Genomic DNA, 15559 nt, shown 5'->3' with positions numbered 1-15559 from the left:
TGCCTGTGTTTCACACATCCTAGTGTCTGAGGCTTCAAGGCTGGTCTAGGACTGTGGGGTTCATCCTCCCACCCGAGCCAAGTGCCCCTGAGGCCAGGGGACTTTTTAAAGTACCAAATGAGTGGGGGTGGGGAGGGGGGACAGAATTCTCCTAAAGGAAATGGTGAAAGATGAAAGTGGAACAGAGTCTTTTTTGGGGGGTGGGGGGTAGGAGCTGCTCTGCGGGGCTTGCAGGACCTTGGTTGCCAGACCAGGGATCCAACCCGTGCTCCCTGCAGTGGAAGCACAGAGCCCTAACCACTGGACGGCCAGGGAATTCCCGGAACAGCCTCATTATTACCGAATAGTGAGGATACAAAATTGTCCATGTTTGTGAAGGGTCACAGTTCTGTGCCAGGCCTTAGTGGCCTTATGGTTTGACGATGTGTCCTTGGAGAGAACATTTCCCACCCACTGCCAGGACAAGGTCGGCTCAAAGATGCGACCTCCGACCTCCTGTCACTCAGGCATGGGGGGGCGGGGCCCTGTGAACTGTTTAATCAGGGGAGTCGCCGATTATTTTACGTGGTGGCGCTGCTACGATGACGCCGGAGGCATGGACTGCGTGCTCAGTGCCGCTTGTTCTGGCAGTGACCGCATCAGCTCCTGCTGCCCTTAAAGGCTCCAGGTGGTTATGCCGCATTCTGTGTCGCTGTGACCGGCACTTGCCGCGGCGGTCATGGGGTGGACAACCGGAAACTCCAGAAACCGAAAAATGGTAAGTGTGCGGGGTCAGGTGTTGGGAGAGGGGGGCGGTGGGACTGATGGAACCGGGCCTCCCGTGCGGCCAACTCCAGAGTCTGTGGACCCGAGTCAGTCGGTGGCGCGCCACACAGCCTAGGGGCTGGGTCGACAGCCGGGACCCCCCGGGTGTCCTGTCCTGTCCCTAAGAACCCGAGTCTCCCCCACACGGCACGGTGGCCATAGGGAGGGACTCGGGGCAATCGTGACTCGGTCTCTGGGGTACACTGTGGGAGCAGCTGTGCTCTGGGGGTGTCCGGTTCCCCCTTTCTCTCCAGGGGAATCATTTTACTCTCACTTTTTAAAATGTTTGAGGAACAGGATCTCAGATCCACGACCCTGTCCCCCCAGGCTAGCTCTTCCTAGGGCTGGCAATAAATCCCTAAACTTACAGATGTTTCCCCGCATTCCCAAATGCCATCTTCCCCTCTGCAGTTCATAGTATCACTATTAACTGTTTTTCTCTGTGGTGCGTTTCAAACGGACGCAGTATTTTAATTGTTTAATCATTTATCAACAGAGCCATGGATGGCTCTTTTTAAAGATTTATTGTTATAGCTGTTTTACTTGAGAGGAAAGCAGAGAACCACCACCTGGAATATATTATATGGAATGCTTGTGCCTCTCCTCTCAAAATCTTTCTTGGTCACGGACATCCTATGGGAAGACCTTTGGGTGGAGGGTCCTCTTGAGAAACTTTCCTGGGTGATCTTTTTTCAGCACTGCCTCCATTCCTGAGTTTCTCTCTTTGAAAAGATTTATTCACTTATTTGAAACTCAGTTTTTCAATAAGTGTAAATTTTATTTATTCAGTAGACCTGGGGAGACAGTATAAAGTTTTTCCAAAGAGGCAAGAAAGGTGAATTTCAGAAAAATATTTCATTATTACATTCTGTGTATTAAAATTTTTGTTTTCCTTCCCCCACCCCACCCTGAGTGGATGTAGTAATATTCTGACGTCTTTTGGGTGATTTCCAATGGCATATCAGGACTTAGACTTGCAAAATATAGAAGTGTTCCAATACGATTGTTTACAAATCAGTTTTTTTTTGGAATTAATTCATTGACATCTTCATTTTCCGACAGGAATAGATGTTTTGGGATTTTCCTGTTGAACAAATAAAATTGCCTTACAGTCTTCTCTCTTCCTTTACACATAAACACTGGGTTGAGTGATTTTTCTGGATTATTGAAACACTGGGTTTATGTCATTTAAATGATCAATGGTGATCCAAAATATTGTGACTGGAGCAGAGACCTGAGGCCAGTGACTCCAAACTAAAGTTCCCATCTGGAGCCGGCAGTGAGGGGGTTTTCTTTGGCCTAGATGTTTTATGTTTGAGTTCTGCATCCATGATATAGGTGCACTCGGAGTGTATTTTGTGTATTAAAAAAGTCTGTGGTCAGAGGTTCTGTCTCCTGGACAAAAAGTTTATGAATTTGGGAGTTTGAGTCGGATCTTAAACTGAATCTGCCTGAGAGTTTCCTCACTTGTGAGAATGTGAGGAGAGTTCTCTCCAGTGACTGCTCAGGTGTCCCTACCCTCCTTCACCAGGGATTGACCCACCTTAGGGGTTGTATCTCAACCTGGGTATCTAGACCCCAAGCTTGGGAATGTGTTTAACTTTCTGAATGTGGGTTTTCGTTCTTAACTGTGGGCAAGCAGGCTTCTTACCTGAGCTGATTTGAATATTTGTGTTTCTTTTCTTTAGATGCCTTTATCTATTGGATATTTCAGTCCTTTAGCTCTAGTTTCCCTTAGCAGTTTGCAATTGTATTTCCTTGGTGAGTGTATACGATTTTTGATTTCTTAGGCTTTGAAAAATATAAGTTGATTGAAAAATATGTGTTTAAGGCAAGAAAATCCTGGAACCAAACAGAATTTCTGCTCCTTTTAGACAACAGAATCTTAAGCTGTGAGATGGGTATGTTTAGGTTCTCAGGCACATTTTTCATTTTTAGATCAGTTTTTGTATGTGCTTGTCCCTAGAGAACTTTGGTATTTAAAAGTCTGTACAATTCTTAAGGCAAGTGAATTTCTACTTGTATTGATGAGTGAAAAAAACTATTGAATTTCTGTTTTAATTGGTATGAGAAAAACTACTCAAACTTAGGAAAGTCTTTGAAAATCCTAGTAGGTTTCTTCATGGATTAAATGCAAACCCCCTAATGCATTATAATATGCTACTCATTCCTGACCATATCCTGAGTGTGAAATATAGTGGAGGGACAAACTATGATGTCATTTGTCCTTTTGGTTAGAAAGACATTTGAAGTTTTTCACTTTCTACAGTTTGCAGTTTTATACCCAATAGTGTTTAAAGAATTAAATTTAGAATGATTTTCTATGTAGAAAAATTAAAATTAATTTAAAAATAAATTTAAAGTAGCAAAAGTTAATTAAAAAACAGACTACTAGGTAGGAAAGTATGGTGTATATAAATTTCTCTTAATTTTAAATAATGCTTACAAAGGATTTAAAAAATTGTAAGGTATGAAACAGTGAGATTTTCAGTTTTTTAGAATATTTTAGGCTTACAGAAAAATTGATCAGAAAGTACAGAGTGTTTCCACTTGACCCCTCTGCATCCACACAGTTTGTACTATTTTTTTACATGTCATATTATTATGGTATATTTGTTGCAATTGATGGATCAATATTGATGCTATAAAGTCCACTGTTTATATTAGCCTTGACTCTTTGTGTTATACAATGTAGGGATTTTGGCAAGTGTATAATGACATGTGTCCATCATTTCTATATCATATAGAATAGTTTAACTTTGCTAAGGATACCCTGTGCTTCACCTGTCCATTCGTCCCTCCCTCAAACCCCCAAATCCTTCCCAAGCAAAGATCTTTTTACTGGCTCATAGTTTTATCTCTTCCGGAGTGTCCTATACAGTAGGAATCATACAGTATGTAGCCTTGTCAGACTGTCTTCTTTCACTTAGCGATATGCTTCTAAGTTTCCTGTTTCGTTCAGGCAAATTATGCTCAGAGACTGAGATTGTCTTTGCCAGTAATTTATTTAACACAGGTTCAACTGAGGGAATTATAATTTATAATATTTCACAACCCAATAGCAAATAGGATAATGTCTCTTAATAAGCCAGTAAAGAAATAACATACCCCAAACCAATGATAGTTTAATTACACTGTTGTTCCAGCCAAAGGGAAGATGAAAGAAATAAAGACCAAATTTAGTTGAGTTGCACCTTTATGTGAATTGGTTCTTGATAGCGTCAGTCCTTCCAACTAAAAGCTGGGTATCAGATGCCCGCTTAGATCCCTCCCTGCTGGGCAAAGGCACTAGTGTTGTCAGGCAAGGTAGGCTGCTTGGTCCAGGGACCATTTCATGGCTTGCAGCACTGCCTATGAGGAGTAGGCTCACCAAGGCAAAAACAAATATGTCCCTTCTCTTCCTGAGACTGCTGCTTGGTTTATCTCCACTGCTATCCAAGAGTAACCTGGCCACAGCAGGAACAAGTGTCTCGTGATCCTCTGAGAGCTTTTTAGATTAGCAAAGAGTAGCCTTGCCCAGACTGAACGCTCAAATTAAGTCCTCACAAATTCCTGGTATTTAACGTTTAAATATCCGTCACATGATTGTCACTCCTCCACATGTTCATAATGATAAGAACAATTTTGATGGCATCCTCCTGACATGGCCTCGCAAAGTAAACAAATTCACTCTTGGACCAAAACATCTTTACTTGAGCCATAAACAAGTAGATCAAAACAACTTCACTTAAGCCATAAATGCGTAAATTTGAAATTATAACAAACCAGTACACAGCAGCTTCCTCCTTGTCTGTTGATAGCTTGATAGCTCATTTCTTTTTATCACTGAACAATATTTCATCATATGGATATACCACTGGTTGTTTATTCATTCTACTATTGAAGGATATCTTGCTTAACTCTTAAGTCTTGGCAATTATGCATAAAACACCTATAAACACTGATTTGCATATTTCTGTGTGAAGACAAGTTTTCAACTTATTTGGGTAAATATAAATATACAAGGAGTATAATCTAGGAGCTAGATCCTATGATAAGGGTATGTTTAGTTTTGTGAAAAAACCGCCTGTCTTCCAAAGTAGGCATACCATTTTCCATTTGCATCAGCAATGAGTAAGAATTCCTGTAGCTTTACATCTTCATCAGTATTTGGTATTCTGAGTGCTTTGTATTTTACCCGTTGTAATAAGCGTTTAGTGGTATCTGTTTGTTTTATTTGCAATTTCCTAATGACATTTGATGTTGAGCTGCTTTTCATATGCTTATTTAACATCTGTATATCTTGTATATCTTCTTTATTGATGTGTGTGCAAATCTTGCGAGTTGTTTGGCATGGGGTGTCCAGCACTGGAGCTTGCTGGCCGTTGAGTGGAGCTGGGTCTTAGGGTTGAGACAGAGATCTCTGGAAGAGCTCTCGCTGACTGATATTACATGGGGTCGGGAGGTCTCTGGTGGTCCAGTGTACTGAACTCGGCTCTCCCACCTCAGAGGCTCAGGCCTGGCACCGGGCCGGAGCACCAAGACCCTGTCAGCCACCTGGCCAGGTATGTGGGGAGTTTCTTGCCCTCTGGGAAGTCTGAGGTCTTCTGCCAGCATTTAGTAGGTGTTCTGTAGGAGTTGTTCCACATGTAGATGTATTTTTGGTGTATTTGTGTGGAGGAAGGTGATCTCCACGTCTTATTCCTCCACCATCTCTACTGGATATCTGTCTTATATTTTAAAAGCTCTTAGTTTCATTGATTTTTTTTTTTACTCTCCTCTTAGGCTTTTTCATTTATTTCCACTATGATCTTTGTTATTTCCTTCACTTTATTAACTTTGGCGTTTGTTTTTTTCTTTTTTTCTAGTTCCTTGAGGTGTAAAGTTAGGTTTTTTGAGATCTTTTTTGTTTCTTGATTTATCACTGTCACTGTGAACTTCCCTCTTCGAAATGCTTTTGCTGCATCTTGTAAGTTTCAGTATGTTACACAGTAGTCCCCCTTTATCTGCAGTTTTGCTTTTTACAGTTTCAGTTACCTGCAGTCAACTGTGCTCTGAAAATATCAAATGGAAAATTACAGAAATAAACACTTTTAAAATACTTAAAAAAAATTTTAAATAAAGTTCTGAATTGTGCATTGTCCTGAGGAGTGTGATAAAACTTTGTGCCATCCTGCTCCATCTTGCCTGTGATATGAATCATCCCTTTGTTCATTGTATCCACACTGTGTGTGCATGTGTATATATAGGAAAAAAACATTATATTTGTGGGGTTAAGTACTATTCATGGTTTCAGGCATCCATTCAGTGTCTTGGAATGTATCCCTCACAGATAATGGGGTTCTACTATATTTCCATTTCATTTGTCTCAAGGTACTTTTTAAAACTTCTCTTTTGATTTCTTTAACCTATTGGTTGTTCAGTATCATGTTTAATCTCCACATGTGAATTTTCCAGTTTTCTTCTTATAATCGATTTCTAGTTGTATGGCATTGTGGTCGGGAAAGATGCTTAATATGACTTTAATCTTAAATTTATTAAGACTTGTTTTATGGCCTAACATATGCTCTCTCCTGGAGAATGTTTGATGTGCCCTTGAGAAGATTGTGTATTTTGTTGCTTTTGGACAGAATAACTGGCTTAATATGTCACTGAAGGCCAGTGTTTCTTTGTTGATTTTCTGTCTGAATGATGTATCCACTGATGAAATTGGGGTATTAAAAGTCCCTTTCTGTTACTGTATGGCTTTCTACTTCTCCCTTTAGATCTATTAAATTTTGTTTTATATATTCAGATGTTTCTATTTTGAGTGCATAAATGTTTACAAATGTTATATCCTCTTTTGGGATTTACTCCTTTTTCATTATATAATGACCTTTTTGTCCCTTATAACAGTCTTTGTCTTAAGTCTGTTTTGACTGTTATAAGTATAGCTACCCCAGCTTTCTTCTGGTTTCCATTTACATGGAATATTTTTTTTCCATTCTTTCAGTCTTTGTGTGTACTTTTATCTCAGGTGAGGTTTTTGTAGGCAGTATATAGGTGAGTCTTTTTTTTTTAATCCATTTAGCCACTCTGTGTTTTGATGGGAGAATTTATTATTTCTTTTACATTTAAAGTAATTATTGATAGGTATGTCCTTATTGCTATTTTGTTCACTGTCTTCTGGCTGTTTTGTAATTCCTATTTTCCTGTCTTCTTCGCTTGCTTAGATTCCTGTCTTTTTTGGTATGCTTAGATTCCTTATCTTTATCGTTTGTGTATCTACCACAGGCATACCTCAGAGATATTGCAGGTTCAGTCCACTGCAATAAAGCAGTTATCACAATGAAGCAATTATCACATGAATTTTGGTTTCCTAGTGTATATAAATCTGTGTTTACCCTATATCAAGGCCTATTAAGTGTATAATACTATTATGTATAAAAAGTGTACATACCTTACTTTTAAAATATTTTAGAGCTAAAAAATACCAATCATCATCTGAGCCTTCAGTGAGTCATTGTAGTAACATCAAAGATCATTGATCACAGATCACCATAACAAATAGTATAATCATTTAATAATTTGAAAGGAGAAAGGGGAATCAAGATGACAGGGTAGGAGGATGTGGAACTCACCTACCCCTACAAACACATCAAAAATACTTCTACAGTTTTCACAGAAAATTAACTGGAACCTGGCAGAAGAACATTTTGGTTTTTTTTTTTTTTTTTTTTTTTTTTTTCTTTTTGCGGTATGCGGGCCTCTCACTGTTGTGGCCTCCCCCGTTGCGGAGCACAGGCTCCGGATGCGCAGGCCCAGCGGCCATGGCTCACGGGCCCAGCCGCTCCGCGGCATATGGGATCCTCCCAGACCGGGGCACGAACCCGTATCCCCTGCATCGGCAGGCGGACTCTCAACCACTGCGCCACCAGGGAGGCCCTGGTTTTTTTTTTTTTTTGGCCCACGCCACACAGCTTGCAGGATCTTAGTTCCCCAACCAGGAATCAAACCCACGTCCCCTACAGTGGAAGCACAGTCTTAACCACTGGACCACCAGGGAGGTCCCCACAAGAACTTCTGTACAACCAAAGCCGCAAGAAAGATCTCCACATAACTGGGTAGGACAGAAAAAAAGACATCAGGTTGGGATCTGTGCCCTTGGGAGGGATCTGAAAGGAAGAGAAGGTCCACATGGGCAGCCCCTCACCTTGGGGAGCAAGCAGGTGGAGCCACAATCTGTGTGTCCCAGTCCTGGCGTCCTGTGGAGAGGAGACTACTAGCCCCCTTGGCTGCTCGGAGAACCACTAGGACAGTCAGAAGGGCTGGAGAGGCCAAGACACTACTCGCAAGGAGTGTGCACATGCTGGCTTGTCAGCAATCAGGGCAGAGAGAGCCTGGCACTGGCAGCTGCTGCTTCACCACTCCCCAGTCTGAATTGGGCAAATACCCTGGCCCTGTACACTCCACGCCACAGCCTGGTGGGAGATCTGGGCCAACTGGACCCTGGGAAAAGACTCTGTCTGGACACAAAGACAGACCAAGGGTCTTGGGTGTGATCTTGGTGGGGCGGCTGGAAGCAACCATTGTCCTTGCGCACACAGGGCAGCACCCCAGGAATCCCGGGCAGACAGGCCCTGGGAGAGGACTCAGTCTAGCTATGCAGAGACAGCCCGGAGAGCCCGGGGTGTGATCCAGCAGGGCAGCAGCAGACATTGTCATGCGTACAGGAACGTGCAGCAGCTCATCTCTCGTTGCCCATAACAGGCGATTCCCTATGCATAGGGCAAGTGAGAACACCCACATCAAAGTGGGTAGAAGCTGAGGCACAATCTTACCATAACCAACCCCCCCTGTCCCCGCATGGCACCCCACCTTCAGGAAGGCACTCAAAACTCCAAGCTTCTCCTTGAGGAGCAAAGGGTTTAGACCCCACACTTGGCACCCCAGCTTTTAAGAGTCACACATGAAGACAAGCCCCCCAAACATCTAGCCTTTCAGGGGTGGCGCCACAACCACACAGCATGTGGGATCTTAGTTCCCTGATCAGGGATGGAACCCACACCCCCTGCAGTGAAAGGGCAGAATCTTATAACCACTGGACCACCAGGGAAGTTCCAAAACATCTAGCTTTGAAAACCAGTGGGGCTTGTGTCCATGAGACCAACAAGGCTATAGTGAACTGAGAACAGTTCTTAAAGGGTCCTCTTTTCTAATGTTTCACCTGTTTATATCATTTTCAGACATAGCTTATTTTATTTCAATTCACTTCATTGCACTTTACAGATAATGCATTTTTTGCAAGTTGAAGATTGGTTGTAACCCTGTGTGAAGCAAATCTATCAGCACCTTTTTTTCAATAGCATTTGCTCACTTTGTGTGCCTGTCACAATTTGGTAATTCTCACAATATTTCAAATTGTTGTTACATTTGTTATGGTGGTCTGTGATCTGTAATCTTTGATGGTTAGTATTTTTTAGCAATAAAGTATTTTTAAATCAAGGTATGTACATTGTATATTTATGCATAATGCTAGTGCACACTTAACAGAGTACAGAATAGTATAAACATAACTTTACATGCACTGGCAAACAAAAAAATTCATGTGATTTGCTTTATTGTGGTAGTCTGGAACTGAACCCTCATTGTCTCCAAGGTATGCCTGTACCTTCTAATGAATTTCTTTTACTGTTTCTTGTAAAACCAGGTGTATTGATATCAATCCCTCAATTTTTCTCAGAAAGTATTTCTCCGTCACTTTTTTTTCCTGAGATGCAGCAGTCCTAGAGATTTTATTTTATTACAAAGACTTATCGGCTTTTTTATATTTTTTAATTGAAGTATGGTTGATTTATAGTGTGTGTTCATTTCAGGTATATGGCAAAGTTATTCAGTTATTATATATATATTGTTATTTAATTTATATATATATAATTATTTTCCAGATTCTTTTCCCGTATAGGTTATTACAAAATATTCTCCCTCACTTTTGAAGAATAATTTTGCTCGACACAGAGTTGTAGGATGGTGTTTTTTTACATTGTGCACTTTAAATATTTCATTCCATTCTCTTGCTTGCATAGTTGGGGGTTTTTCTTTGTTGTTTTGTTTTTGGTATGTGAATGTTTACAGCAGCTTTATTCATAATCACCAAAACCTGGAAATAACTCAAATGTCATCTGGTGAATGAATAAATTATAGTACATCTGTACAATGCAATCCTACTCAGCAATAAAAAGTAATGAACTATTAATATATGCAACAACATGGATAAATCTTATATATATATTTATTGCTAAGTGAAAGAACCCAGATTCCAAAGGATAAATACAGTTTGATTCCAGTTATATGATATTTCTTGCTTGCATAGTTTTTGAAAAGAGGTCTGATTTAATTCTTATCCTTAAGTAAAACTAAGGTTTGTTTTTTCCCTCTGGCTTCTCTCAGAATGTTCCCTTTGTCTTTGATTTTTCTCCAGTTGAAAATGATGTGCTTGGCAGTGAAGTTTTTGGTGTTCTTTTTCTGTTTTTCATGTTTTGTGTTTTTCTTAGCTTCCTGGATCTGCAGTTTGCTGTCTATCACTAATGTTAGGAAAATCTCAGGGATGATTGCTTCACTTGTTTTTTGGTTCCTTTCTCCTTTTCTATCAGGTATTCTCATTGTGTGTATTTTACACGTGCTGTCATTGTCCCAAAGTTCTTAGATGTTGTATTCTTTTTTGTCTTTGCATTAGGCCCTGGTGAAATAGTCTCTTTTGAGGATAGGCCTTGTTAAGAATAGCTGTTTGAAAATAGCTTCTTTCTGTCTTTCCAATTTTGGAAACAGTGGTTTGCTCTGTGTCTTCAGTTCTTTGTTTTTTTTCTTGTGAGGTTAGGAATGTTAGTTTCTAAGTTCATTATACAATGAACAAGAAAAGAGAAGTCTCTGTCTCCAGTTTTTTATGTTTGACTGCTGACAGCTTTGAAGCCTCATCCCTCCTTCCTCCTCTTGTGACCCACATGTATCCATGATGATAGGAAAGCCTTAGTTATCCTTCCTTTGGCAGTGGCAAGAGATTCAATTCGTGCCTGCTCCTGCCCTTGTATGTGAACTCTCTCTTCAGTCCACCCACAACCTCAACTAAAAAATAAGTCCATGTACTTTTCCTTGCACTCTCAAGCCATTTCATGCCTTCTTGAGAGGCCTGCCTTACTCCTCAGAGACCTCAATTGTGGAAGTAATAAACCCTTTTGTACACTATTGGCAGTGTGTGGTGTCATCAACTTACGTATTCCTATATTCGGGGCTGGGTTGTTATGCTTCTGTGCACCATATGGGAGCTCAGAAATGAGAGATGTTGGGAGGATTGCCTCTGGAGTGGCTGGCCAGGAAACTTCCACCTGAAATTAGAGAATGGAGGTTTTACATTCTTTGGAGGAAAGCACTGTAAATCCTTTATGTATTATATAATCATGGGCAGATTCACCATCAGACCTTTGTGGAGGGTAGTGAATTCCTGTGCAATATGCAGCTCTTAACCTGTTCCTCAAGGTTATTTAGCAAGGGCTTTGAGCAAAAAGAAATCTTTTAGCACTTTATCATTTCATTATGTGTGCCTTTGTGTGCTAAAAACGGTGAGAAGCAGCTCTGAGGCTCATTGTGTATAGGGTTTTGTTGAGGTCTAAGTAGTTTTGTCTTTTTAGCATGTCATATCATGTGAAGTTGTCTGAGCCTTAACTTCTGAATAACTTCCTAGCTCCATGAATGGGACAGAGAGAGAATGGAGAAACTGAGTCTTCAATAAATTTTACACAAGCTAAAAGTACTACTTCTTTACAAGAATATTTGAATCTAGCCAGTTGCACCTGGCTATTTCTAATCACCTGGAGTAATTCTCAGGCCAGTATAGCAAACTGATCCTTGTCACAAGTTGGATTTCCACAGGCCTCCTGGACTGTCGTGTTTGGTGATGGGAATAGAAGAAAAGCTTCCAGTTCTTCACTGTGTTTTATTCCTTAAAAACTCCTGCAGATTTGACCTCATACATCAGTGGAGTGTACTGAGTTAAATGGTGTGTAATAACAAAGGAGATGAGTTATTTTCACAAGAGATTGATGTATTTAAAATGATATTTGATTCATTTGTGTAGCATTTCTCTCATTTCTCCAAGGTGCTCTAGACCCTGACATCAGAGAGCAATAACATTTAAAGTGATCACAGTGAAAATGAATAAATAATTTGGTTGTGTTCATTATGCTGTTAAATTCATGAAGAAGTAAGTAAGGACATAGAGTCCGTTTCTGATGACCAAGACATAAAATAAATGTTTGAAGGTGACAGAATCACATGTAATCTTTCTATAAACTGAGTATAAATCCCCAGTTCTGTCAGATTCACACATCTTACTGGAAACATATTTGGGATGTTTTAGGACCCAGTGACCTTCGAGGATGTGGCTGTGAACTTCACCCAGGAGGAGTGGGCTTTACTGAATCCTTCGCAGAAGAAACTTTACAGAGATGTGATGCAGGAAACCTTGAGGAACCTGGCCTCAATAGGTAAGCATGACAACATTCCTTCACTTCTTCAGTTAGAGAACAAGTATTTCTTGCCCATCAACACTGTTCCAAGATGTGGAATATGGAAAAGGAATACAGTAGTCCCCCCTTATCTGCAGGGGTTACATTCCAAGACCACCAGTGGATGCCTGAAGCTGCAGATAGTACTGAATCCTATATATACATACCTATGATAGTAAGTTTAATTTAGAAATTTGGTGCACAGTAAGAGATTGATAACAATAACTAAGAACAGAACACATATAATAGACATGAACTTAACATGCATAAGTGTTAAGTGTCCATAACTTTTGCAGTTTGAGATGAGACAGCAAAACTAAGATCGATTTCTTTTTCCTTCTTCAAAATTTCACGATAGAAGATTCACTTTTCCTATACATCTTAGCAACATCAGTGTATGATTTTTTTCTTCCCTTAAATCAAGAACTTTCATCTTTTCACTTAAAAGAAGCACTTTATAACTTTTCTTTGGCATATCCTAATTACCAATATCACTGTTCTTGCGCTTTGGGGCCATCATTAATTAAAATAAGGATTACTTGAATACAAGCACTGCAATACCACCACAGTGATCTGAAAACTGAGATGGCTACTAAGTGATTGATGGGCAGGTAGCATATACAGCATGGATACACTGAACAAAGGGATGATTCACATCCTAGACAGGACAGAGCGGGACGTTGCAAGATTTCATCATACTACTTGGAAGCGTGCACAGTTTAAGTTAATATTTTCAGACTGCAATTGACCGTAGGTAACTGACACCACAGAATGCAAAACTGTGGATAAGGGGGCACTGCTGTACATTGGTAAATAAACTAAGCATGGTCACAGCTCATCGTGGACCTAGAATCTAATATTTTTCTATAATTTCCAATAATTTGCATTATTTTTCTGGGTCTGCATTTTAGGAAAAAAATGGGACAATCATAACATTGAAGATTGGTACAAAATCCAAGGGAGAAAACTAAGGTGAGTCACACACAGTAGATAGCAGTGTGCCACATGAGAATTCTGGTATGTCATAAACTTTTTAAAATAAGCAAAAAAACAACCCCAGCTTCAAAGTTATCCTTAAATTTTTTTCACTGAAAACATTTACTTAAATATGACATAGATGTCCAGTGTTTTTGGAAACAATATTAAGAAACCCAATATATTAGTATTACTGTTTTCATAATAGCTATGTCAAGTCCTCTTACAGAGCTTTCCGTATAAATCACCCTCAAAAAATTCAGAAAGGGCAAAAAACCTTCACTTTTGCTATGAAATATAAAAATGTAATTCTAATATCCTACTAATAAATGTGAAATTGTTAAAGAAATCATTAATAATTTCTCATTTTTTATAGAAGTCATATGGTAGAAAAACTCTGTGAAAGCAAAGAAGGTAATCAAGATGGAGAAACTGTCAGCCAGATTCCAAATCTTAACCTGAACCAGGAAACTCTTTCTGGAGTAAAACCATGTGAATGTAATGTGTGTGGGAAAGTCTTCATGCATCATTCATTCCTTAATAGGCACATCAGATCTCACAGTGGATACAAACCATATGAGTATCATGAATATGAGGAGAAGCCATATAAATGCAAGGAATGTGGGAAAGCCTTCAGTTACCGCAAATCTGTTCATAGACATGAAAGGACTCACACTGGAGAGAAACCCTATGAATGTAAGGAATGTGGGAAAGCCTTCACATGGCTCACAACCTTTCGAAGACACATGATAACACACACTGGAGAAGGACCCTATAAATGTAAGGAATGTGGGAAAGCCTTTAGTTGTTCCACTTCATTTCGAGCACATGAAAGAACTCACACTGGAGAGAAACCCTTCGTATGTAAACAGTGTGGTAAATCCCTCAGGTCTCCTCTAGGTTTGCGAATACATGAAAGAAGTCACACTGGAGAAAAACCCTATGAATGTAAGCAGTGTGGTAAAGCCCTCAGTTGTCCCAGTTCCTTTCGAAGACATGAAAGGATTCACACTGCAGAGAAACAATATGAATGTAAACAATGTGAGAAAACCTTCAGTTCTCCTTTAGGTTTGCGAATACATGAAAGAATTCACACTGGAGAGAAACCCTATGAATGTAAGGAATGTGGTAAAGCCTTCATTTCTCTTTCAAGCATTCGTACACACATGATAACACACACTGGAGATGGACCTTATAAATGTAAGGAATGTGGGAAAGCCTTCATTTGTCCCAGTTCGTTTCGATCACATGAAAGGACTCACACTGGAGAAAAACCATATGAATGTAAACAGTGTGGTAAAACTTTCAGTTGGCCCAGTTCCTTTCGAATACACGAAAGAACTCACACTGGCGAGAAACCCTATGAATGTACAGAATGTGGGAAAACCTTCATTTATCGCACTACCTTTCAAGGACATGTGAGAAAGCACACTGGAGAGAAACCCTATAAATGTAAAGAATGTGGGAAAGCCTTCATTTCTCCCTCAAGTGTTCGAACACATATGATAATGCACACTGGAGATGGACCTTATAAGTGTAAGGAATGTGGGAAAGCATTCAATTTTCCCAGTTCATTTCGAATACATCAAAGAACTCACACAGGAGAGAAACCCTATGAATGTAAGCAATGTGGCAGAGCCTTCAGTTGTTACACATCCTTTCGAACACATGAAAAAACTCATACTGGAGAGAAACCTTATGAATGTACAGAATGTGGGAAAGCCTTCATTTATCGCACTACCTTTCGAGGGCACATGAGAATACACACTGGTGAGAAACCCTACAAATGTAGAGAATGTGGGAAAGCCTTCAGTCGACCCAATTCCTTTCGAAGGCATGAAAGATGTCATACTTAATAGAAACCTCTTGAATGTAAGCAGTGTGGGGAAAACATCAGTTGGCCTTCATTCTTACATGTGAAAACTCCCACTGGAAAGAAACCCTATATGTGTAAGAAATCTGAGAAAGCCTGATACAAATTAATCCATGTATAATGTGCCAGAAAAAAATAACATGAAAGAATAATTCTTAGAGTTATATTGTCTTTATCAGTGCCTCATTCTTAAAGGGGATCTGTCGACTGGATATTTACTACTTACGTTCAAAAATGAACACTGAAGTGAGAGAATTCTGTAAGAACTCTGTAAGCAATACTACATAATGATTAACAGGTATTGTTTTGTCCTCAAATCAATTAACATTTTTCTCTTTTCATTTTGAAGCCTGTTTGTTCCATGGTTGAATTGACATGTATTTCTAAT

At 39.9% G+C, this 15559-nt stretch overlaps 1 protein-coding gene and 1 pseudogene across 1 annotated transcript; both read left to right on the top strand.

Moving 5' to 3' along the window:
* The window catches only part of LOC132486919 (putative gustatory receptor clone PTE01), a 21073-nt pseudogene extending 20415 nt beyond the window's left edge, over positions 1 to 658 (top strand).
* On the top strand, positions 640 to 15559 carry LOC132486577 (zinc finger protein 709-like). The gene is made up of 4 exons (XM_060093971.1): positions 640 to 757; positions 12176 to 12302; positions 13235 to 13295; positions 13675 to 15559. Exons 1-4 carry the CDS (start codon positions 719 to 721, stop codon positions 15152 to 15154), a joined length of 1707 nt encoding a protein of 568 aa, XP_059949954.1. The 5' UTR covers positions 640 to 718; the 3' UTR covers positions 15155 to 15559.

The sequence above is a fragment of the Mesoplodon densirostris genome, chromosome 3 (genome assembly GCF_025265405.1).
Source record: "Mesoplodon densirostris isolate mMesDen1 chromosome 3, mMesDen1 primary haplotype, whole genome shotgun sequence".
Classification (NCBI taxonomy): Eukaryota; Metazoa; Chordata; class Mammalia; order Artiodactyla; family Ziphiidae; genus Mesoplodon; species Mesoplodon densirostris.
Note: the sequence above shows the minus strand (reverse complement) of the source record. Positions and strands in the feature narration are given on the sequence as shown.